This window comes from Acanthochromis polyacanthus, chromosome 21 (assembly GCF_021347895.1).
Source record: "Acanthochromis polyacanthus isolate Apoly-LR-REF ecotype Palm Island chromosome 21, KAUST_Apoly_ChrSc, whole genome shotgun sequence".
Taxonomy (NCBI): domain Eukaryota; kingdom Metazoa; phylum Chordata; class Actinopteri; family Pomacentridae; genus Acanthochromis; species Acanthochromis polyacanthus.
This window is the reverse complement of record NC_067133.1, coordinates 14,529,696-14,556,804: the sequence shown is the minus strand read 5'-3', so window position 1 is coordinate 14,556,804 and position 27,109 is coordinate 14,529,696. Positions and strand designations below refer to the sequence as shown.

The 27,109-nt window shown below is 36.7% G+C and overlaps 2 protein-coding genes across 6 annotated transcripts in view; both read right to left on the bottom strand.

The window, feature by feature from the left end:
- LOC110948477 (RNA binding protein fox-1 homolog 3-like) overlaps positions 1-16,179 on the bottom strand; it is a 550,111-nt gene extending 533,932 nt beyond the window's left edge. For 2 of the 5 annotated variants that reach the window (XM_051941117.1, XM_051941119.1), the window contains exons 1-2: positions 15,258-16,140; positions 13,685-13,755 (exon numbers count right to left, since the gene is read on the bottom strand). The gene's annotated coding sequence lies outside the window, so the exon portion shown is untranslated. Of the gene's footprint in view, positions 1-13,684; positions 13,756-15,257 lie in introns of all 5 variants that reach the window. The other 3 variants (XM_051941123.1, XM_051941122.1, XM_022190017.2) reach the window with 3 other exon arrangements.
- Positions 16,180-17,840: 1,661 nt separating this feature from the next.
- On the bottom strand, positions 17,841-25,258 carry pctp (phosphatidylcholine transfer protein). Its single transcript, XM_022190027.2, has 6 exons — positions 25,035-25,258; positions 23,066-23,183; positions 20,852-20,931; positions 20,565-20,736; positions 19,248-19,315; positions 17,841-18,649 (listed from the first exon to the last, which is right to left on the bottom strand). Exons 1-6 carry the CDS (start codon positions 25,182-25,184, stop codon positions 18,575-18,577), a joined length of 663 nt encoding a protein of 220 aa, XP_022045719.1. The 5' UTR covers positions 25,185-25,258; the 3' UTR covers positions 17,841-18,574.
- Between the last annotated feature and the right edge of the window lie 1,851 nt (positions 25,259-27,109).

The following is a 27,109-nucleotide window of genomic DNA, read 5'->3' as shown; positions in this document are numbered from 1 at the left end:
GTGCTAACTTCCATTATTCTCCCTGTGGAGTATTTAAAATAATAGTAGTAAAGCGTGCAGGAGCAGAATGGCAGTAATGTAGACTGGAGTTATGACAGTCACAGCTTGACAGACAGCAGTTCGACATCCTGTACCTCTACACAGCTGATTTATTTAATATTGTAACCCATTTCACAGAATTCTCTGCAGCAACAAACAGCCGGCGCTGGTGAGGACAGACAGGAGAGTGTTGACTGTGAAAGCTGAGGAGTCTGTGGTCTGCTTGTTTTTATTGTCTTTCCGATTCTGCTTGGCAGGGAGCCTGCTTCTGTGCTCGCTGATACAACTTCTACTGTGCGTTCCTTAACACGGCGAGGTGCAGTCTGCACTTTTTCTCAGACTTGAACTAGTCTAGTCGGGATTTTGAAGGTTGGTAACACAGTATGTGCTGTACACAATACTGTGTTATTAGGATTGTTTAAAAAAGGATAATGAAACAATGCTCACTGATCTATGCAAAATTGCAAGTAGAAAAATTAAATGGCACTGACAACCAATTTCATCTCACCACTAGGATGCTAAAAAAAACACTAAATACAAGGGAAATTTTGGCTGTGACATTTCTGTCAAACTTTATTTTAGTGAAGGACCTAATACATCTCTACCATTGAATTCAGCATGCCAGTGCAAAATGACAAAACCTATCTCACCAACTAATTTTGAACTCCACTTAACCCTCTGAAGCTCCAAATTCACTCGTGGTTTTGAAAATTGTATTACTTTTAAAAACAAAACAATAATTCAGCAAAATTACACCATAAATTTCAGAAACAGAAAGGATGATCAGATTGTCTGCTTTTAAACAGTCCTTGACTACCCATTTTATCTGATAACTTAAGAAAATCTGAGCTTGAAATAGTGATATTTCATCAAAATTGTGTTGTTCTACATGTCACACCTAAATATTCACCAAAAACCGACAGCTTGCACTAAACAGTTTGTTTATAAATTAATAAATCCCATGCTTCTCAGTACAACTGAAAATATCAACAAGTCAATGCTATCAAAAGTCACCTTACGATTTTTTTTTTTTTTAAAGCTCTCCCTACAGCTATCTATGGTTGTGCCATTTGTTCCTATGGAGCCACTCAGGGTAAATACTTGACAGGAGCAAAAAATGGAGAGAAATTACTTAGGATTCAGAAGGCTCCAAAGATCTCAATAACTTGGGATGGCTATCCATATCTGTCTATTACGAGACAAAGGCACTATTAGAGAAGCTGAGGTGGTTCTAACAGTTGGAGCTCAGGAGAACTGAGAGTGACGGATGTGCTGCTGGTCATTCAGACACTCCAAGATTGGCGTCTCCAAAGGCTTTCGGAGCAGAGGAAGCACACTGAGGTCAGACTAAACAAAGACCTGTCCACCCTGCACTCTTACAGGACTACAAAGGGCAAAGCGGCTCTTTTCAAACCACTTTGAATCCAAAGTTCATAGCAGTCGGCAGGTAAACCACTTAAAGGAGTTCAAATGATACGGTTAAACAGTGTCACATATTCTTGGAGGCAATGATGAAGATCCTGTCACTTCAAAGACCTGTCAGATCACTGTTCATTTAAAATAAATATTATAGGTTATCACACCAATTAACACAAAAAAGATGTCAGAGTAACACTAGGAAACATACCACTATGACACTTCATCTTATTTCAGCCATAAAGATCAACACTTGAGGTGACTTTCTTGCCGTTTTTAATCGCTTGACTTGCATCTTTTTACCTGACTGTTAACTCAATTTATGATGGCTCCTGCACAGCTTTTGCGATGGCACAGTCCGACATTCATTTGAATGATGTCGTAATTTGCTAATGAAGCAATCAGCTGACTAGCCAACAGGAAAATTCACCTGAAGTTTTAGACTTTTGGTTGGACAAGAAAGCAAGTTACACAAATCAAACTAGTGATTAAGAAAATAAACATATTAGTAATGAAAGACAATCATTAATTGCAGAATATTAATTTGTAGACCTTCATCTAATCAAAACTACAGTGGAAAATCATTTTAAAATGGAAAGCGTAATTTATGATGTAATCTATCAGTGGAAGAAAATGATCTTCAAACATGTGTGTTTCAAAGTTTGATCAACACTATTCCACAGTAATTTTAATATAAAAGTATTTCAGGACTGGGTACTGAAACTCAATTTGATCAATATGACTCTAATTGTATTAAGTACGGAAACTCTAAAACATAGTTTCATACTGAAAGCTAGTTACAGTCAACTTGTTCTTTAAAGCTCAGAGGTATAATCCTCTAAAATCCAAAAACCTGCTGATGGGGGTTGCAGGTATGTTATTGTAAAAAAAATATATAATTGCAAAAAATACAGTACTGGAACAAGGAACAGCAAAACCGCAAATTTTGTCAGATTTTCAACTTTCTGACAGTCCTTGAACCACTCACCTAGCTCAATCTAACCAATTTTTTTTAAATCTAGATATTTCATTAAATTTAGTCAATTCCATGTGTTTTACCCAGATTCTGTAAGAAAGTTGTTGTTTTTTAAAAAAATCTGCATTCCTTACTAAAACCACAAAGCCATTAGTCACTTAGCTGTGACCAACAGTCATGACACAAAAATTCAGGGACTTTTTGGGTGAACTGCAGGTTGTCTTCACACAGAGCAGAGAGGAGACGACTATGGAGAGAAATGAAAATATAAGTCGTAAAATACCTACAGTGTGTAGAGCCATTATTTTTTCCAGCACTGGTAACACTGGTGGGCACTTGGAAAAACATTGTACATCTTGATTCCAGGTTTTAATTTTTTTGTAAAATAGGTGATACAAGAATGTCCTGGGGGGTTTTTTTCTTATTTTACAGCAATATAAATTGTTAGACCACATCACAAACTTCATTCCACTTAAATATATGGTTGTGTCATTTCTTTAGAAGTGTTGGATTTTTTTTAACACTGAAAAATTAGCCTGCAGTGATTAAAAATGTGACAGGCTCAGAAAATGCTTTGGGTTCAGAGGGCTGAATCAAAATTGCCAGTTTTAGTCTGAATTTTAGGAAAGCCAGATTTGTTGTATGCCTTTTGGTGATTAGAGATTCAACAGCTGAGAGTGTGGACAGCTTTTCTTTAAAGAAAAAAACTGATTTGCGGGAAGAAAAAAAAAATCGGGTAAGGCACTGAAATTGCTATCAGTTAGGAACCAGTATGAAAAATGATGTCAAGCGGACAGCATATTTCTAGAGAATATTAACAATTGTCTAGTTTGAAAGCCAGAAAAGCAATCGGTTACTCAAACATGTCAAGAACTGTGCATGTAGAAATGAAGGGGATGGTTTTGATCTATCTTGCATCCAACAGTGAACATGGAAAGGCCTGATTTCATTACACTTCAAAACAGAGGGCCTCAACTAAAGTCTCCATCCAAAGTCTTAGTACATCATCTTTAAACAAGCTCAGATTTTAGATCACCTCATCCCCTGCTCCTTGTAAAGATCGGTATTCAAGGGTCAAGCATTTTTCTTTTCACAATATTTGCACAGTTCAGCCTTCTAGTGATTGTGTATACTACATCCTTATTTTGAAGCGTGTGTGTGCAACTCACAGTTGCTGCAAAGCTAAAACAAACTACAACATGTGGAATCATCCCACGTAAGAACAACGGCACCAGACTCATCCAAACAAGACTGAATGGCAAGCTCTGTGAGAATCCAGTCTGCAGCTTGAATTCTTTCCAGTATTTGTGAGACAGCTTAATAACTGTAGAATTAAACTAATTACAAACACAAAGTTAACGGCGGCAGTGCTGATACGTGCCAAGCTCAGGAAAACCCTGAGAGTCTGGACTTCAGCCTATCTCCTGATTACAAAAACATGCTGACAAAATAACCGAATCAAATTGAGGTAGATTGAATAATTTATGTATACAAGTTTCGTTTTGCAAATTCTGTTTTGTTTGTGGATGCAGGAGGTTACGGTACATTGCTGAGCCAAAGTGTAATCAATTTAAAAAATAAAATATGGAGATACTCTGTGAGTAACTCAAACTCTAGAGCGAGTGCAGTCGATTAACATTTTTCCAGGAAAAAGTGAAAGAGGCAGAATTTCTGTTGCCATGGCTGTAGCCATTAAACACTTTCGATTCTTCCCAGTATGTGTGGATTCAAGGGCAAAGCCATAATGAGCAGTGGCATTAATGATACTGCAAGATGTGCTCCCGCCACAGTCCAGATTACCACAGTTAACTGAGTTTGTAATGGAGCAGTTTCTCAGGCACGTGTCTGAAAAGAGTCGGCAAAGAGCAGGATTCAATCATATCTAAGTGCATTACTGGAAAGCAGGGAGAGGAGGTGCAGTCATTAAAGTTCATTACTGATCAAATTGAGAGTTCAGGTCAGACGAGGTGGAAGGAAGCTTCATTTTTCAGATTTTCTTCCTGATTTTTCAACATAAATGAAGCTCAGGGTTGAAATTTTGCTGCTGCCTCTGAGCTTTATGCATAAAACATTGTTATGGACTGTATATATTGACATAAATCAAAAAGAGATTGCAACATCACTCTTGCAGCAGCACATGAATTATATATATTACCAGTGATTTGATAGTGTGGAGTGAACAACAGCGGAATGATAATAACAGTAATATTGTCACAGCCATTGTGTGTCGTCCCGCGACTCCCACTTTGTGTGTGAAATGGGACGGTATGAGGGTGAGTGGCCTTTGATTCTAGAAATCAGTAAATCACTCCACAGGCTACAATGAGACATCTCATTTGAGGCATTTGTGTATTTTGGGTTTATTGGTCCCAGAATGCCCCCCTATCCATCTCTGACCAACACAGCATTTTCTTTACTAGGGAATACACTGTTGATAAGTTTATAGAGGAGCACTTAAGTTCACAGACGGGTTTACTGCTGGCTCCGTGCGCTTGGTGTGAAATAACAAACATTTCTTTTAAAACCGTTTCACTGCTCAATAGAAAGTGAGGGCTTACAGAAACCTAAATAGCAGTGGAGACAGAGAGATTTATATCTGTACACACATTTAAAAAAGACACTCCTTTGGTGTCTATACATACTGCAGTCAAGTGTCATTCTTGGATAATTAGACAATTATGGTCTAAAATTCAGCATAAAAAAGCCAAGAGCTACCTATGGCTGCAGAAAGCATTTAAGGAAATCGAGTTAAGATTGATGATGCTTCACTGAACAGCTGCTTGCAGTTTGAAATGATGCTGCTTTGTTATTTTAATAAGACGCTTTAATCACTGCTTAAAAAACCTTAAATTAACTGTATGTGCTTGGCTTTGACAGCTTCTAGTATTGGAGTTGTACTATACAAACAAACCTGCCGACTAAACTTTTCAAACCATCATAAGACTATTTACAATTATACCACAAGTCACAGGTCAAAATCAGAGAAAACCCTCTCCCGTTGTTTTACTGCAGGTTTAGTATTTCTCTGCTGTTTCTCTAGAGGTATTAGTACGTTTTAGTCTTATCTAAATAATCACTGAAGGTAGAGTGCTGCTCCAAGAAAAGCACTTTGACGGTGCCAACACAAATCGTGCTATTTATCATTCCACAGTAAACATGTCTCTGCATTACATGCATTTTTAACCAACACCCTTATTTTCTGGATGCTTTACTTCTGCTGCCATTTAAGTAACGCATTTAGCAAATCAGCACATACATGGTTGGAGTAATGACATAATTTGAGGTGTGGGGATCCTGGAAGTCAGAGTGATGAGTCTGTCTGTAGCCAATCAGACACACAGTGTACAAACAGATCATGGAGAAATTCTGTTTTCAAGGTAGCGCTGAAACACAGAGTTATGATGCTCTTAGTTTCTCTGTGTAGAGGAAACTGTGCATGACGCACTTTGGCATATTACAAATTGGAGGAACAGTCCTCCGATGAGGAAGAGTGGAAAACTGACAAAGTTGAGAGAAAACAGATTCTTCCTCTCAGTATCCAAAAAAGAAACGCTTCACCTACTTTATGTTCAGCCGTTCATGCTGTTTTGTTTCAAGCTGCTTGGCTGACTGCGGGTCTGGCCTGCTGATTGCAGTGATAGACATGGAGGAATCTGGCGCTGGCTGCCAGAAACCACAGAAGAAAAAGGAGAGGACCCTGAGTCTGCCGTTGGTCTGTACCGGTAGGGAGAGGTAAACACAAGTAGTCCCTCCTTGGTATGCAGGGCTTACGTTGGCCCAGAGAGGAGCTGCAACTCAGAGGTGGTGCCAGTCAGTGGTCTGCACACTACAAAACACAATTATTTTTAATGAACGAAAAGCAAAAAATAAAAACACCTAGGAAAACAAAAAAGCTGGCATTAACCGTACAGTCTGCAATGCAGCCCATCAGCATTACTGTTATGCAATCAAATCCATACTAGTAGAGACAAGCAGCAGAGTTCAGCCTTTTAAATTTAGAAATGCAAGCACTGTAAGTGTACTGTAAAGAGGTGGTCGTCTCAATTGCAGGGTATAGTTCCCTCTCACTTTAGTTTTTGGAAACCACAAACAGAAACAGTGACTGCTTCCTCACGTTCCCCCCACGATAGGCGATAAAGACTCAAACCACACACTTTAAGACACAAACAGAGTAGAGACTAATTTATAAACTGCTGCTAAAATAAAGTCACCACATTCAGGTCACACAAAACACCTTTAGACATACAGCGCCATTGTTACATTTACTTCATGCATTCACACAAACCAGTAAAATTTGAAACTGCATTTTTCCTCCCATTTTGGCTCACCGTTCACTCTAGGTCCACTTTTTGACACCAGAGAAACACCTCCGGAGTGGATTAATCGAAAACCACAAGCCACACACCAATCACAGCAAACATGTTGTAAATTTAGTGAAACAGGTCTCCATTATTCTTCAAATCACTGTTTTCAGCAGTTCAGTGGTAAGTAGTGCAAGTACAAAAAATGTGTAAATAATAAGTACTAAAATTGCAAGATTGGCTGTTAAAACATAGACAGCAGACAAGCTAGCTGATTAAGTATATTCTGTATATTCCCTGTGTACTTAAATAGAAACCCAAAAGGAACAAGGCAAACATTATAGCCAAGCTATAAACTGTGCAACCTTCAATGCAGATGATTTCTCAATTCTGCTGCATATTCATTAGCCAGGCTGAAGAGACGGGCACAGTCACAGTTATTGCATAATCACCTGATTCCATGTATTTGAGGCGAGGTAACTTTTCATAATCGTGAACATTTATTTCATTTTCCTTTAGCTAAAAGTCGTTTTCACACTGTTCTTCATCTCTTATGATTTAAGGACACTTTATTTTGTGGAGCACTAGCTCTAATATTGAACCAATTGACATCATGTCTGTTTTGCTTGAGAAAATTACCTCGCTATTAGTAAAACAGTCAGAAATGTAAATATGTTTTTTTTTAAAATTATTTTCAATTGTTATCATTTTGGCAGCGATAACTTTTTTTTGGCACTACCTAAAATTTCTTTGGGATACAGCAAAAAATCCTTCATATTTTATTCAAACACAAATCATGTGGAATCTGCAGTTGCGCCAGTGGAAAAAACTAAACAACATGACTTCTGTGAAGTTTCCGAACAGTGTGGATATATAGATTATATCTAAATTACTCCGCCTGAAGACAACGCCTTCTTTTATAGGACATCAATCTTCTGAGTAACCACTTAAGCTTAGTATAGCTTGATGAATTATCAGTCACTAAGGTAGAATTACCTCAAAATGTTCAGTGTTTGATTTACTCAACCAAAAGTTGATAAGAGAAATGCAGCTGTGCTAAAATTAAAAATGTTGCGTTGAGTTGTATTATGTAACTTATGTGACCGGAAGGAGGGTATCCAGGATTCTTCTGTTCTTCCATTTGTCAAAAAAAGCTTTTTATTAACATCAGTGTTTATTTACAGAGTTAGACACAAAAGTGCCTTTAATAAAACCATTTCCATAATATTATGGTGGAGTAATAGTTTATTATTTTCAAAGTTAATAACTGAAAATTATAACATGACAAGGCAAAAGGTTTTTCATAAGTTAATTAAGTCAATAACACTCCAAAAAAGCCTCTTCTATTAGGACAAAAGCTTACATATCATAATAACACTTCAAAATTGAAAAGGCAGAATCACACATCTCTCCGATGCGTAAACTGTGCCGGCTGTGTCTGACAACTTTTGTAGTTTTTCCAATGCCAACAATCCACGTACGCCCACTTGACACAGCAACCATCCAAGAAGGAGAAAGGCAGAATTTGCCAGACTCTTTCTTTCAGTCTGGCCACAACTGCTTCCATCAATTTCATGTGTACAACACCACAAACACCTTCACTGTTTCCAGTTTGAAAGATTAGAACCAAGTAATTCATACAAAGGCACGAAGATGTTAACTCATGTACATGCATTAATGTCATTACATCACAGTAAACGACAGGATTTTTCTTTCATTCTGCGGATGAGAAAAAAAAATCCATTTCAAGCACTGAAATTGGTATCACCAGTCGTACATATAAACTGGCTCACATTGTGCCTTTATGTGAATCTGCATGTATAATGGAGCAGACAGCCTTCCACAAAATACAGCAGATTTGCACAGCAAAGGGTAGACAAAGAAGAAAAAACACATAAAAGTCTATCCAGGATCAAGGAATCCCTTGAGTACACCAATATCTCTAATAGTGATCTATTAAAAATCACTAAAAAAACGACATTGAAAAACAGGCTTCCAAGTGGAGCCATTATTTGGTTACCTCTGGCAGACAGTGAGGCACCTGGGAAATCTGAGCTGACGTTAACGGGCAGCACAAGTCCAGCAGGAAAACTGTATCACTTTCTTAAGCTAATTAGCCCTGTATATTCCCAATCAAAAGAACCTCACTCTGAAACACAATGGTCAGCCAAGAAATATATTTGTCTTCCATTTGTGCAAGACTGGCAGTGGAGAGACTCCAGGACTGAATATTATTCAACCAAGACATTCCAGGGGATAAAATGTTGCATTAAAGCGGGATCTAAGGTTCTGATTTTTGTCACTGCTACTCCTGTTTTCCCAAACAAACTGATGAGAAGATGAAAGATGAAACTGGATCTCCACGTTTCAGATCAAATTAGACAATTAAAATCAGAATCTGAGATGACAGTCACCATTTGTAGAGATTGGTTTTGCTGACACTGATGTTCCTCTGACATTTTTTTTATTTTAGGCTCCGATAATTGGCAGAAAAACTGCAAATTTCGACAACAGAGTTTGGAAACACTGTTTTACATTAAATAGTTGTATAGGATCTAAATTTTATGATTTGACACAAGCGGATCGATATAGTTATCTGCCTTAGACCTTTAACTTCATCCTTGTATGCTTTTCCAATTTTCTTAGCGAATATCAAAACACTGTAGAACACAACATGCATAGAATTACACAGCAGTCTTCATATTTCTGTATACTTGAGGCCTTGTAGCTAAAAAACTACATTTGATGTTATCATCCAGAAAAATGCAATATGTATGTTTTTCCTTTTGAAAAGCCGGTTTTCTTTTTTCTTCCTGTGGTTGATTGAAAAATAGTAAATGCTTTGTCTTTACATACTTTTGAGCTTTTGTCCCTGTTAATTGTATTGATATTGTGACATCTTTAGATATGACTGAAAAAGTTAAATCATTCACAATGTTGACTAGTTTTTAATAGCTTATTTGACATATGAATCAAATAGCCTAATAAATAGTATAAAAGTGAGCTTTGCTAAATAAAAATAAATAAATACTACAAATTGACTGCATTGGTTTGAATCTCAGACTTTAAAAACAGCATACACTTTGTTCATGTTTACAGATATTCCAGGTCATAATGGCAAAGTAAAAAAAAAAAAAAAAAATGAAGCACCAAACAATGTATTGCTCTCAACAAGTCTGTTCACCAAGACTTTAGTTAATGTGCATCTTTCACCAGCAGAGGGAGCACAAACATCAAAGATGGGATTGAGCTGCCAGAGAAAACTCCCACAAATGCACACTTGAACAGAATGGTACTAGATGGTAAAAATCAAGCTGCCTCTTCTGACACACGGAAAACAAGATTACCTCTTTTAAGCATATTCAAAGTGCAATATAAATAGTTTCAGAAAACTACTACGGTCTGCTAAACTGCAACAAAGCCGACTGAAAGAATATATCACAGGAGTGGATTCCCAATGGGAAACGCTGATAATTCCTCACTTAGTTATTTTGGATACGTATATATATAAATATATATATTTGGATATGTACTAAGGAACAAAAAAGCTTTTATGCAACAAAATGACAACAATTCAGAAAAAGGTTAAAAATGTAAGGATTTTTAAAACTTGTTTGGCAAATTGGGGTTTCATTTACTGAGGCCTGGTAGATACTTCATTCATCAGAAGGCCAGAAATAAAAAGAATATGTATGAGTTTCTTTCAAACAAACTAACCCTGAATCATTGCATTTACTGTATGCAGACTGATAACGCTAACCGTAAAGTGTAGTCACACCTTAAAAGTCTATTCTGTGGCAGACAAAATCTACCAAATCAGACAATCGCCTGGTATTTCTGCTAAAATCCATTTCTAAGCTTAAGACATCCACTCACAGAACGTGCCAATAAGAAAAACACATCCCTCCTGTTCTAGCCTCCATCCTCTGGCTACCAGTATGTTTCAGAATTGATTTAGAACCTTAGTGTTGACATTTAAGGCTCCTCCAGGGTTTTTCTTGGCTCATAATGGGTCTTTGAGGGGTGACTACTCACAACAGTAAGGTCGGTCCACGTACAGTAAACATAGCGAGTCTGTTACAATATTTAGAAGAACTCAATTCATTATCCTGTTATTTCTGATGATTTGATGAACAAAACTGTCTATTATGTTTGAGTAAACGTAGCCCCAATCTGCTCAGTTCTTGTCACTCTGGCATAGAGGACTTTCCTTTGCTGTTCGCTGAAATTTCTTTAAAAAAAAGGCACCAGAAATTCGTAAAAGACATGAAAATCTCTGTCCTTGTGGCCTCTTTCTGATATATCTGATCTCTTAGCTGCATATAAGCCAGGACGTAACCTGAGATTCTCAGCTAAGGCCTTTTATTTGTTCTTGAAGCTGAAAACCAGAGGTGACAAAGCATTTTAGGTCAAAAGCCAGAAACTGTGAACTGAGTTGCTTGAAGAAAATCGATGAACAGTCAGTGACCTCTCACTTTTCTGTTTTAAAGGCTCCTTCCATTGCTTGATACTGTACTTGTTTCATTTTCTTGTTATTTACTTGATTTTATTAGGTGCTTGTTTTAAAGTTGTGCACATCTAATCTGGCTTACTCCAGTGCTGCTATTCATTGTTTCCTCATGTCTAACAGTATTATTGATGAGATCATCACTGTCCATCGTGAAATTTTAAACAGACTTTCTCTAAAGCCAGATCTTATACAAGTAAGACTCTGTCTACTCCTATTCAATGAAAAAAATTAAATCTAGACATGTGGTTCAGATTATAATTTTTACTCTTAATCTAAAATCTATACATGGGACTGTGGTTACGTAGGCAAAAGCTCTTTCCTGTGAAATGTAAATCAAAGTTTTAAGTCTTAGATTTCCTATAAAAGTCCTTGGTGTCTTTTTGAAACTAATTTTCATCTGAAGGGGACCACCAGAGAAGGATAAGTGCAAAAATCCAGTAACTCCATAATGGTAAACATACAAAACAACAGGCGAATAAAACAAAATCCCATCAAATTCATCACTGCACCACCAGCAAAGTGAGCTCATAGGAAACTACAACCATCTTCTTCCCTCAGGAAACATCTGGGCCAACACTTCAGTTTCATGACTCATCAGCAGAGACAAAAAACAGGGCATTGGTGGGAGGGTGTGTCATAGCGCGGGGGGATAAAGGTCTCTGTCCTGGTTTTTACTTTTAACTCCGTGGCAGAGAAGCAATCGGGGGGATTATAGGAGCAACAAGGAAATGACCCTGTAATTCATTGTTTCCACTGAGAACTACTCTGTGGCAGCAAAAAGTGGGTTTAGAGGGTATATCAGGGATGGAATTTCCAAATAATCTTAAGCTGCAGTTCTAACTGAGAGATAACATGGAAGCTAAACAAAGAAAACCACCAGTAGGTTATTCACCAATGAAAACAGTTGGCTGCTACATAGGGTCTTTCCATGTTCAGAATAGGCCTTTGAGGGATAACTATGCTTGACAGTAAGAATCATCAGACTACACAGAGTAAAGGATAAGAAACTGTCATCTTATTTGATAGATATCTCTGTATTTTTTAAAAAAATCTGATGAACAACTTTGTCAATTATGCTTGAAAACATGAAAGCCAAATTTAAAAAAAAAAAAAAAAGTTCTTCTCCACTTTGGCACTGGCTAAAATCACTTTAAAGGACCAAATTCCACACTGCAAGAAAAACCCGACTATAACTAAAGTAAATAAGTGCAGAAGATATTCTGATGCTGCAGAATAATACAGCAATGCAAAAAGACGCCATTACTAGCAGCACTCCTGGTGTAGTGACACAGGGATATTCAACAGTGTTTTTGGTGCCTTCAGATGGCATGACGCTTGTATGTCATTATCACATACCACATACAGATACCACTTTGCACCAGCAGGATTTACTTAATATTGGTTGGCCACCACGCTGTCACATCAGTACTGTCTAACACAACATATGCTAATTTTATGGTAATGACTCACCTTTAAAGCTTGTATACATTTTTATCTCAACATTGATTGCAAATGTAGTGCACGAATATGCGCTTAAAATAAATGGACATGAAACTATTCTTGTCCTTTTTAGTTGCATACTTTTAACTGATTCAAAGCCGCTTCATGCAGTAGGTGCTATCATTTGAGCTACACATAGCAATCGTGTCCCTATAACAGAGAAGTTGCACATATTAGTCCAAAATGGCAGAATCGTGGAAGATGTTTGTGGGTACATCTATATTAAAGGGCGACATTCTATAGTGCTGTGATTTCTGCAATAAATTTTTTCACGATTTCAGCCATCGGAAAGGATACGACTGAGCAGCCTTGGTGGAGTCCTGTGCTCTCCGAGTGCTTTTCTTTGTATTGATTTAACAGCCTTTAAAAGGCCAGCTGCTCCGTCAACAAGCATTTATAAAACGTTTTAAAAGCATAGAACTCAGTAACAGAAAGGACCACAATATTTTAATCCTTGCTTGTTGAAGCTCATTTTCTTGCACTACACTGACAATTAAAGTATAAAACAAAAGTCTATATTAATGAGATTACTTGTCATATAGTTGGCTAACTGGCATCAGACTCGCATATCATGATTTAGGCAGCACTGACATGATAGTTTAATTTTTAGTGTAGACTGGCCAACCAATATCAAGCAGCTTCTGCTAGTAGAAAGTTAGTAAGTAGTAAGTATTTTTTTTAAAAAACATAACATAAACATAAGGCACACTGTCTCAGAGCAGCAGCAAACCACTGTAGAATGAGCATCCATCACAACACGAGGAGTGGCCACCTACTGAATAATACTCAGCAATCACAAATGACTCCAGTGTTACCATATCCATGCGCATTTTGCATGAGCTATACCATTCAAGCAACAGATACAGAGTGCTAAGTCCAGGGTTCTTCCTGCAGAGAGGAACTGTTGCTGCAGCAGTCACATAAACAACAGTAGACACTAACCTTCACAGAATCTGGTTGTCTGCTTCCATTCATTCTTTTTGGGAAGAAAACAGACCATCTTGGGAAAACATCTGTTGGGAAAAGAAGCAACATCTCTGCTCAGTTTTCTTGATGAGTGTTTACATTTTATGGGAGAGCATCTCCTTCAGAATAACACCTGGGCAACGACACTGTATTTTCTATTATCTTGTTAAAGTCATGTTCCTCATTATTTAATAATATTTTATACTTTTATTTGGATATTTACAAGCTATGTTCATGCTGAATAGTCAGTATTTCTTTGTGATGTGGTTTGGGCTGCAACCGACTTATTAAAGGTATTTTCAAGATATTTATGATACGTTGTGATTATTTTGGCATGTTCCTGGGTATACACTAGGTTTATATTCTACATTAAGTATATCCTAAGTCCATAAGTTCACTCTGATATCGGTTTGATTTATATTTTTAGGTTTCATGTGCCGTCACCTGCATTTTGTTGCATGTTAAAGGTTTACAGATATTCAAAAACCACATATTTGCAGTATACAGTAGTATGGCAGCAAGATTTTAGATTATTGTCCAAAATTCAAGGAAAATTCAAATAAGTGGACTAAACTAAATAAAATGTAATGGTGTTAACCTTATGACTCCTCCTTTCACACCTGTTTTTTCAGGTAAATTTCACCATTCATATTTCCATCTCCCAGGAGACCAAACACCAAAAATTGTTATACTTCATTTTGGTGCAATATCAATACATTCAAATCTGCACATTATAAATATTTGTGCAATATATTTTTTTTCTGTATATACAAATCTTTGCAATTTTATCAGCATTTTTGCCCATGTAAGAATCCATGTAACACTATTGATATGTCCAATATTGTTATTCCTACATCCTGGAGAATTTGTGCAATTTGATATCCACATATCAAAGAATCAATACTTATATTTTTTGTGTGTTTTATTTTTTTCAGTCATGTTTCTTGTATGTATGTATGTATTTCTTGCCTTGTTTAAGAAAGGTTTGGCCTTGGGTTAATTGAACTGAGAGTTTAGGTAGAGTCAAGAGACACAGACCCCAGTCCTCAATTAACTGTTGTCAGACAGAATAAATGTGGTGCTTACTCAAACTATCTCTTCAGATTAAATCCAGCCTGGCTTCAATTAGCAGCACACACCTGTTTGTTGTCTTGTAACTGCCTCACTGACAGAAAGCTGAAGTCCTGCTGTTTTCAAAGCTGGCGTATACTCCATTAACCTTTAACAGACAACAGTGCGTTTTCTAATATAAAGTTTATTTTTGACACTGCTGTCAAAGTAACAGAAAACAAACCTGTCCAGGAGCAGCCGGTTAGCTGAAATGTCGCAGTTGCAAACAATACAGTGAAAAGTTAGGCGGCTAGCTTGCTAAAGTTCACATTTTTAACACAAAGCTACAAAATGTTTCATTCCAGTTACAAAAACACAAAGAAGGAACGTACAGCCACTTTAAAGCCAACTTGAACGTTTACTTAATACGCTAAAAGATTATATATATATATATATATATATATATATATATTGTAAGTGAACATAATGTAGCCCTTACCAGTAGCAGCATTTCCCCCAGGTCAGCACACGTGTGGCTAATTGGCTGTCCAAGTCTGCGCCTGCACGAATGTCAGCAGGTAAACAAAAGACCTATTTAATACTTTCGAACAGATAATGGATCGATATCACAACCTGGTGTCAAATTGTAGTGTTTATGTTTAATATTCAGCCTTTCTCTGTCAGGCATTTGAAGTCAGTTAAGGAAATGTGTAGTTATTTAGAAGTGTTCCTTTGAATGTGATTATTCTGAGGCCATGATTCAAGCAAACAAGCTTGTGTTCAATGAGAAAATTTTACTTCCCTGAGGCATTCAAGTGCAAATGAGTCTGCTTTGTTTATTATTCCATGCCATCTATTGAAAGAATCACAAAAGAGTGACATTTAAACATCATTGTGTATTCATTCTTGATGATGACGTTTATGATGATAAAATCAAATCTTTCATCATTAAGCTTTACTTGCATTACAGAAAAAAATACACTGTTAAGTGGCTTGTTGGTGAGAGGTTGTTGTTCGAGGCACCTCATGTTGAAGAATTTGAAGAATACGCTTTAGGCTGAAAAATAAAGCTTTCATGCATAATTCAAATGCTGTTTCTGTATTCTGTCAGTGTGATTTAAGGTTTGTAGTAAGTAGGCATCATTTGCATCCATCAGTTTGACACTGTGTAAAGATCTTGACAGCAGAAGTGTTTGTGTAATTGCAGTTATGAAACAGCCAACATTTACTCAAGTACTGAACCTTCATACAATTTTGACACACCTGTACTTTGGGTATTTCTATTTTATACCAGTTTATGCTTCCATACCACTAGATTTCAGAGGGAAATGTTGAACTTTAAACTCTATTATACTACTCGGGACACGTTTTAGATGTCTATGAGTTGTTACAATATTTCCCAAACAATGACTTTTCCCTTTAAATTTCTTATATGGGTTTATTTTTTTTAAATTATTCAATATTTAATCAAAAAATCCAAAATTAGAGAAAAAAAAATATGACAACAGATTTCAGTATCAGAACTTTTGCTTCTTTCTTCTTTCTGCTATCACTATATATAAAACTGTATATAGAGTAGTTCAAACTAGCGCCACCTGCAGGAGCTACAACAGTAACATGCTGATGACACAATAATCAAGTCATACATAATAATAAATCAGTCAAAAGAACCAAAGCAATTCACCGTGTATACTCTAACTACATTGTGCTGTTTTGTACTTAGGCAGAATTTTTCATGCAGGATGCTACTTTTCTTAAGGATCTGATTACTTCTTATACTTTATCTGGTATATACTGTGAGGGGTTTCACTTCCCTACACATCAGGAACAAAAACCACTTACCTGGCAAAAGCATGGCTTCCAAAATCTGCAAGACATTATGTTTTGACTACAATTATGCATTTAAAAAAAAATAAATCTGGTGAAGAACAACCAATAAAACGAGGACTCAGACAGGGATGTGTGCTGTCACCTGACCCGTTCTCCTTGTACAGTGAAAACATCATGAGGAAAATACAAGGTTTACCAGGAGTATTTATCGGAGGTTATAACATAAATAACATATGTTATGCAGATGACACAGTGCTGATAGCAAACAGTTAAGAAAACGTGCAAACTACAGTATCTATAATTAATACAAAGAGGCAAAAACATGGTCTATCAAACTTAACAACAACAAAAAGAAACAGAAGTAATGGTAATTTCAAAGAAAAATGTCATCCCAACCTGTAACATTGAATTAGACCAAGAAATACAGAAGCAGGTTCATCATTTTAAATATCTCTGTTCATGGATGACATCCGATGTAGATTAGCAATGGTAACAACAGAATTTATGAAAATTAAAAATATACTGACATAAAAAATAGCAATTGGCATCCGTGAGGACTCACAGCTAGTTGCATCCTAGCAGTTCTGGTGTATGGATGGGAATCTTGGAACATAAATAATAAAATGTCCAACAAAATCACTGCAGTAGAGATGTGGTTTTACAGACTCATATATCTTATAAGGCCTGAATAAGCAATGAAGATGTCTTGAAATTACTAAACACAAAATATATGCTCTTGAACAAAATTAGGAAACGGCAAGCAACATTTTTTGGACAGATCGCAAGGAAAGAGACCCTGGAAAATACTGTCACAACTGGAAAAAGTAATGGGAGGAGAGGACAAGGCAGGCAGAGAATGAAAATGACAGATGAATTGATTTAACAGTCAAGGGCAAAAGATCTGATTAGATGGAGAGAAATGATCACCTACACTGAATGGCATGGCACTTGATTGACAGTTATGCAACACTACAATCATAGTTAATAAGTCACTAAATATACCATTTCATATTCTTGGAAGAAGAGTCAATGGGTTACTGCGTATCTGCTAATCGCAGTGCTTATTTTAATCAGCATCTATCATTGAGCAACATGAAGTAAAATATCTCTTGGTTATGGTAATATTCATACCATACTCTATTAGCAATGTTAGCACTAAACTTTCCACTATAGTAACCATTGTATGCAGCATGACAACATATACACCCACTGATATGTAGATAGAGTGAAATAATAATGACAGTTTACATCATGGATTGCAATGGTGAAGTTTAATTGTGTCAATAACACAGTAGTATTACATAGTAATAGGCTATTAATGATCAGATCAAACCATGTTCATCTGTACCAACAGCTGCACAGAGGTACTGATTTACAGCCTAAATCATCACAGTACATGAGATAACGTCGTACCTTTGACATTACATGAATCCACTATAAGTTTTGTCATTTTACACTTCACTATGACAAATCAGTGAATTCCGGTGAAATGAACTGATCAATGAAATGATCCCAGTGTGATGAAACGCACAATAAAATCTAAATAGATTGCATTTAACATGTACAGTAAACAAATTTAAAACAACACAAAGAGGAGGTAAAAATCTAGGCAAGAAGATTCAGTTTATTTCACCATGTTTCCCCACCATCCCAAAGGAATAATCTGTTTGCATTTTCTATAAACATTTGATTAAAAAATATGCTAGGAAAGCTCCTAAATCCAGGAGCTCATGGAGATTGCACAAACTCAACAGCACAGCAATGGGAAACACATCACAATGGAACAGAATTGATTCACACCAGCCTTTGAATGAGGGCGGCCGGTCATGCATATCATGCCTGAGTTAAGACCGTGCTACGTCAGCGAGTAGCGGCCCAGAACATGCCACATTCACCATGTACAGACATCTAATCATTCACCTGTAAAATACCTCCCGCATCAGCAATAAAATGGATCAAAGCCCCTGAGCACTTCATCAGCTGCATTCATTTCTTCTGGCAGTAGTTTGCGTAGTTGCTGCAGGCCTTCTGCATGTTTGTTAAGAAAGCTGGAACTCCGCTCTGTTCAAAACAACACACACACAAAGAGCATCTCCATCAGTGAGCGTCATGGACACGTGCCAGGAAGACCCACCTAGGAGGGGCAGCACAGAGAGAGGAACTGTTGACGTCACCTTGCAACACATCTGCAAACAATGACGGAAAACCATAAAGCAAACAGACAGATGGAGCTCTCAGGGGCCTGTCAGTGAACTCTTTTAAAACCTTCATTAAAGATCCGTTAAACCAGGTCAACAATGAACATATGCACATTGTGATGAGCTGGTGGTGGGAAATTTTTTCTTCGACATTTCCATGGCAGTTACATCCAAGCCAAACAAGTTCACACAATGCTGATTAAGCCTATGAGCACAGGGTAAATCTTTGTGTTTCACGGTAAACGTATACTTAGCTTATCCCGGTGAGGAAATTCTTTGCATGTGATCCATCTGTAACTGTATGGTGTGGTTCAGTCCTCTTAAGCTACTTAATCAAGTTAAAAGAGGTTCATTTTTCTTATATGTAAAGCTCCAAATGTCTTTCGCTTGCATTGTTTGCATGTATTGCAGTGAGAATATTTTGTTAATGTAATATGTGAAATTAATTGGACTATACTCACCTTCGCAGCCCAGTTCACCAGCCAGGTAGGAATCATACCACCAGGGTTGTCGAAGTAGTTCATGAAAACTGAAACACAGCAGATGTTATTTGTCATACAAGTTTTTTGTAAACTCAATTTAAACTTAGTTTACTTTATTAAATGAAAAAAGGGGGTAAAGAAAGTTACCAACAACAAAAACATTGTAAGTTGATTAAAAAAGTTCACACAAACACAAAATTCTGTTGTTCGAATTAAAGATTTGAAGGAAACTTTGAAGGTACAATATGCCAGACTTAAAGCTAATGTGTATACTCACACAAGAGTAATTCTTTCAAACATCATTTATAACCCACAAGAAGTTTGTGGTGGTATATTTTTAAGATCCTGCAATAGATTCAGTAAAGGGCTACCAATGCCAACATCAATAAACATGTTTCCGCCCAGTATATTTACAGATACCATGCCTGCCTGCATTCTGTTCTTATTTTGCTGCTTTTGGGAATTTTTTAGACTGCAACCTTTGGGCAGTGGATGTGTAGCCTCCAGTCAAAAACATATGAGGTTGAGACAACAACACAACTGTCGCTCTTTTTTCACCCTACTCACAAAATTTGGATCCCTGTGACTTCTTCCTCTTCCCCAAAATGAAACTGAAGTTGAAGAGATGTCATTTTGACACAGTTTGGGAGATTTGTCACCTATCACAGTTGGTGCTTCACATTTTACATGCCGGGACTTCCAAGGGTTGTTATAAGTGTTGCAGGAGCACTGGGAGCAGTGTGTTACTGCAATAGGAGACTACATTTGATTTTTATAGGTGCAGTCTTGGAACTTTATAATCACACCTCCTTGGTCGGGGCAAAGCACCAAGTGGACAAAGCTTGTTCCAAAATGGAAATGGATCTGGGCTTGGCTTTCATCCACTGCCAAGTGCTGAAGGAGAGAATATTGGTGAGAAGTTGGAATGTTTCTGCACAGTATACCTTTACTGAAAAACGAACAGGCCTAGTTTTGATGTTGTAATGTATGACTGTGTTGAAAATCAACTTGACCATTTTGTGATTTCGCCTGCATTTTCCATATCATGACTTAAATATATTCAGTGTTTGGTGATGCAAAAAGCTGCAAAGCTGGAAGCCCACAATGCTCCACATTTTGTGCTCCATAAATGGCTTCAAGGATTAATCCATTATGTACTTAGTTGACAATTAATTGTCTGTCAAGCTGCTTTCAGATAATTAAAATGAACTGTTAATCACTTTACATTCAATTTAGCACAATTTTATTCAAACAAAGTGGCAGCTGTATCATTGTATTTCCCTCATCTTGTGTTACCTTTAGTTCCAGAGGATCCGTCGCTCTCCATGGCAACGCTCTGCTTATAATCTTTGACCCTCAACACGTTGCTCTTTTCTGTACACGCCGTCTGTGGTGAGCTCCTGGCCAAGATCACCCAGATCTTCCTGCCATCCACATCCAGGTCTCTGCGTTCCCTCACATACACATACTGAGGTTTGAGCTCATAAGGAACAAACACTGTTTTCAGCTCTATAAACCATATCTGAAGTTCAGAAAGCTAACAATAAACATTTGTCCAGTGTTTGTGTGAGCCAGAAGGATACATCTCTGTTTGACAGAGGAAACGGGTATTTCACTTCCCAGTATATCGCTGATTGTCCATCAAAGTCTTTCTCATCCAGCTCTGAAAAATGACAAAAAATGTTAGATTCAAAGCAATAAGCATCAGCTGCAAATGGGTGGATACATGACATATTTGGAAGGAAAAGTTTTTGAAATAAATAAATATCCATCCTCAGTAGGCTACACTTGAAAAGACAGTAGTACAGTAATATATCTAACAAACTGTACACACAGGAAGTAAAAGGAAAATGTTTTAAAACTTCCCAAGCTGCAGGTCTCTCACACACAAATCTAAAAGAACCAGACATTTTTGTGTTACAGCTCAGTGAACTTCAGTTAAAATCTGTAATCTTACTATCAGAACATTTCTCCTTCCAACACTATCTTTGTTTGTGCAGGGTAACGCTCATTTGGCACCACGTTTGGCTGAGGTCACAAGAACTGCAGTTACTCCCCTGTAAAAGACCTGAAGATCTTCAGTTTTATTTTCATTTCAAATTAGTATCCATTAAGAAAAGGGTTATTTCTTTAATTTATCTTTCCAGTGTCGTTCAGATCAAAGATGGATTTGAAATACATTCTCTTTTACTATGTAACAAACTACATTTAATGTCCAGCATTCTTTGTGCGTAAGTTTATAAACGATATAATGAATTCAAAAATATCAAAATGGAACAAAAAAAAAGCTTTGTCCATCATAGGGCTGAAGGATAAGTGGAAAATATGTAACGGCAATGAATTTTAGCTCAGTATTCACTGATTTGAAGCATATAATGGAGAATTACCACATAAGATGATTTTTTTTTAAAAAGGCATGAAAACTACTAACATGACATTTTCCGTCCTGGGTAAGACTTGATGCATGACGCATAACCTAAATTGAAGCATTTTCCATTTTCCTAATTGCATTGTTTCAAATTCAATCTTGATTATAACTTGATCATTTGCTGAGGCCTTGTCCATGGCTGGTACACTAACTCCTAACATTTCCAGAGTCCATAATGACCATTAAGTGACTCAACAACTGATGCTGAAGACACAAAACTGGTCACTGTGACTCACCTATTGAGCGTCTAGTATACAGGGAATGAGAAAACAATGGGTTGATTTTGAACATGGCTCCAGAATCAGTTTCGTGTCTTACTATTGTGCTACTAGCAAACAACATATTCTCATAACCGCTACTGCCATGGCTCATTTTGTCCGATCCGTGAGAAAAGTGCAAGAAAACACTGACAAGCATCTTATTCCTATTCTTTATTTGTATCTGCCTAATGACTGCTGATATCTTGCTTTAGTTTTTCTGCTACTTTTACTCTTGTGTGCTCAATTAACACACCCAAATATCAACAGTTGAGCTGCACTGGCGGGAAAGCGCACTGTAAAAAAAATAAATAAAAATTAAAATTGAATATCTGTCAGCAGCAAGGGGCCAGAAAAATACATTTAAAAAAACACAAAATATTCAAAAATTGAAAATTGTGAAGATAACTGCAAATATCTCTTTAAAAATGTTGTCTTTGCTGATTTACATACAGTAAAAAATGTGTAATTTCATGCTCAAATTAGAACTTTTTTTCTGGGCTTTTATTAGTTATTATCTGTAATTTATTTATGGCATATATATATCGATGTCCCATATTGTTTTTGTACTTTAACTAATCGCTCCCAGCAAAGATTGTTGTCATCAGTGTTTAGCAGCATTGACTTTAACTCTTCTCAGCTGTTATTTGGTTAACAATTGTCAAACAAAACACCTGGATAGGGAACAAATGTGATGCAATAAAATTCATACATATTTATTGTAAGGGAGACATCAAAGCAGCTCTGCTACCATCACAGAACACACTACTACTCCAAAAATTGCACTACAACGGAGGGAAAAAGCTGGTTAAACTACCACAAAAACTGAATCTAGTATATGTGAATTATTTCAGGTATGTGACTACAGACTGGAACTTCAACATGTTACCTGCTGGTTACTGTAGATGTGCATGAAAACAAGGATGAGAAAATTAGCATGATATATAAAGAGCATTATGTTAAAAAAATAAGTAATTTATTAGAAGTGAATGTGAAAACAGAACAAAAAGTATGATTCTTTGACAGTAGAGAGACGAGGAAACATTGGTTTGGATGGCAAAAGAAAAGGAGCGTGAACTTTGCTTTACTGGGTTTAGCTCTTTTGTTTTTACCTTTCACATATTCATCCCAGTGTTTCCGATATGTCAGGTCCATGTAGACATCTGCACACAGCTCTGGAGTGCAGGTGGCGAGCACACCAAAGACTTTGTACTCATAAAGTCCAGTTTCCTGCAAACAGCACATGAAAGTTGTGTCTTCCAACTGCAGGCCACACCCACAGTGTGTAACTAATCCCAAACCACATAACTCTGATTAGAGCCAGTCAGCATGACACTCTCTGTGTTGGACTTGACTTAAAGGTTCAGAGAAAAGTCAGAATTTTACATAGTACATACAATAAATCTAAAAAAAAATACACTTAAAATCAGTTATATGTGTGTAAATTTAAGTCTTAACAAACTCCATTCACACAAACAGCTGTTTAATGTTGTCAAGCCTAAAAAGTGATTTTGTACAGACCTGAAAATATTATCCAATGATTTTGGTGATCATACTGAATGTGTGTGAAATTCACAAACTAAAATGATTTATTTAAGATCTATGCTTGCTTCCAGCAAAACAGGAGCTACTTCCATTGAACTGTCTTGAAAATATCAAAAATGGGGTCATATTTTTACAGCATACTGATAAAATACGGAGGGCTTTCAACATGTGTGAAACTTCACATAAACCCTTTTGTCTCTGAAGAGCTTAAGGATGATGCTCAGCTAGCTTCTGGGGAAAAAAAATAAGAGAAACTTACAGCACGGAGCAACAGATTCTCGGTGCTTTCTACATTTTAGTGATGAAATACGGTGTTAGACATTTTAGATAAACCTTTAATGCTGTCTGAAATGCTGTCAAATTTGTGAAACCTTTATTCCATTTGTAAAAATGCAAAAAAAAAAAAAGGAGATTTCACTGCTTTTTTAAATGTAGTCTTTGCAGAGAACCGCATCAAAATCCAGTATAGAGTGCCAGAATAAAACATTAGAAACTGTTCAATACAGTAACATTCAAAATCTGTAATTAAATAATCATATTTTAAGCCAATTTATTAACAGTAAACCTATGTAATTTTCACGTTGTTTGTTTTTAACAGTCAATATGCAAATTAAAACTTTTATTCTGTGTATATAGGAATTATTATCTATAACTTACAAAAACAGGGAGAATCTGTAGGAAAACAGTTTGTTCTTTTAAATCACAGTTTTTCAATATTTTTAATAAATATTTTTATTTCAAATCTGAAAAATAATACCATTTTTAGCGGAAATATAGTTGATGAAATACAGTTTTAAAAATAGTGTCATTTGATCAAATGCTGTAAAAGAATGGATTACTATTTACAAAAATACAGACTTTGGATATTGATATTTTTACAGTTGTGGCCTGATTTTTGTTGTGTGTTTTTTTTTTTTTTTACAGTTAACATGTTGTTTTTTTGCCAGTTATTACCTGTAATTTAACATAACAGGGAAAATCTGTCAGATAACAGTAAATTCTTCAAACAAAATAATACAGCTACAAACCATTAAAAACGTACATGATTTACAGTAATACAAGAGGATATGTTAAGATAGTTTTTATGTTTAGTGATATTTTCCTTGGGGTGTATGCCGGATTGAAGAGTGGATCTTTCTGAGTTTATCAGTATATTTCATCACTACTTTAATGTGTCAATATGAGCTACAGGGTGATGCAACGTTAAACCGACAGATTTGTGAATGGAGTTTGGTTCAACCGGTACAGCAGGTTTACCAGTGGAGAAAAAAAATGCTCACTGTCGCTCAGTTTCCGGATATTTCCCAAGCTGGCCGCTAGGAAATCACAGCAGATACCTGATGTTTGCTAATAATTATTATATTATGCAAAATATGACAAAAGTTCAACGTTTTGGGAGGATATGAGAGTACGCTAGTGATACAAAGCGATGCTACAGGCAGATAGAGGAAACTGAAATCCATTTAGACTCCTCCATCCGTCAGTGTGGAGCAGCTTTCCTGTCGGAGAAGCGGCACTTTCCCTCAGATTTCCCACCTTGTCGTAGAGCCGGTAGATTTTGACTCCCATCGTCTCGGTGAAGAGCTCCCATCCTCCGTCCAGCTGCGGCTCGTCCAGCTCCTTCCAGGCGCTCTGGAAGTCCTCATCCGTGAACTGCAGCGACATGACGGCTCGGTCCTCTGACATTCAGGCCGTCTGTCAACCAGCCGGAGCAGCAACAGTCTCTGCATTCAAAATAAAAGAACCTAACACTCACATATGCTCACTGTGCTGAAACTCCTCTCTGTGCATCACTGCTGCTGATGGGAATTAACTTTTGTATCAGTCAAGGTCGCCTCTGGAGCTCTGTCATAGAGATGGCTCATAAATAACTGAATATCAGGAATTGTATTTGTTTCTGTTTTTAAAAATACTGTTTGTTTGTTTTTGTTTGTTTGTGTTACAATCTCCGTGTTTTGTTAAATTGCAGATAATAAATAGTAAAATCACAGATGGAGAAAAAATATTTATTTACATGCTAACCATACAAACAAAAAACAGACCAAAACTTTACATAATGTACTCGTTTTCACCAGCAATAGTTTTTTTTTTTTTTACTTTTCACCATAAAATTAGATATTTTTTAAAATATATTACAATCAGCAAAACTATGTGCTGTCTTACAAATGTTTGTCATTACTTTAAAGGACAATTATATATCAAAAATCTATCATTTCATAAAGAGTAATTTGTTAATTTGCTACGTCCACTTCAGGTCAGAGCTGCACATTGTGCCTAAAGGTACCACTGTAAATGCACAATATTATACTAGCAACATTCTAGAAAAGGTACTGCTTTCAGTTTTGGCCAGGAGGAAAAAATTGGGGCCTGTGATTGAACAGAAAATGTCTAACAGACATTTGGAATTAGTTTTTTTTGCAAGTTTGTGCCCCTGCTCACACTGCCCATATGAATCCGCAATGGTGTTCTGAGCATCTACCTGGCTTTCTACCAAACAAGGAATGGCCACCAAATTTCCCTGACCTCAGGCCAGTTGATAACTGTTGTGGAATCCTGAATAGTTGCATCTTTGCCAGTCCATCCCTGACCACCATGAAACAGCTCAACTCAAGGTTTGTGTGGGAGTAAAGGGGAGATAGAACCATCTACACTCAAGAACCTTGTACAATCTGAATTGGATTCAGTGAAATTGAATAGAAGACCGAGTCTTTCTCATTGAGCAACTATAATTAAGTCAAACAGAAGGAACAGATTTTCTTATCTTAAAAGACTGCATTTGTTTCTTTAGGACTTTCTGGTGAGTCTTTAGACTACAGCCTGATCTGTTTATGCAATATATTCTTATATATATTCACCCATATAAGGATTTCAGTTGTGTGCTTCATGTACTGCTGCGTAATTCACAGCCACTACTTTAACTACTTTAGAGGTATGCATACACTGTGGGAAACATCATTGTAAGTCTTTACTGAGTAGAACAAACTGCAGCCACATAGTTTGGTTTACATGGAAGAAGTATAGAATTGCATCATTAGTCTCTCCAATAACAGTTAGGATCATACATGAATTAAATCACTGTCTTCAAATCCTTACTCTGAAATGTATTGTGCATGACTGATCTGATAGACAAATAGAAAGAAAAGCTGTAAGCTTGGTAACAAGTGCATCTATCAAGTAACAGTATTGCACATGACAATAAAATTCTGCACACATACAATATTTCACTTCAGCTACAACATTTCACAATCATGTGCAGTGTTGCTCTTTGACATCAGTAACATTACTTGTATTTCTTCCTACACTTTTAGAGTTTTAGTAACATCTGACACAATCTTTCAGGTTTGATTAAGTTGTATCTTATCTCATCTTTATTTTGAACTTATCTCCAGTAAATAGATGATGTTCAGTGTGAACATGTCTCATTGTGATTGTGAAAGGAGAAGACAAACCAAGACCCCATGCTGCATTTCATGGTCAAAGATAACCAGTGTTGTACAACATAGTGATAGGAGATAGCAGTTAGTTGGTAAGTGTTTTAGAAACTTTGGTTTTTGAGTTTGATTTGACTTGTTATCGGGCACGGGCAGTAGTCAGACTTTGTGCAGAGCACT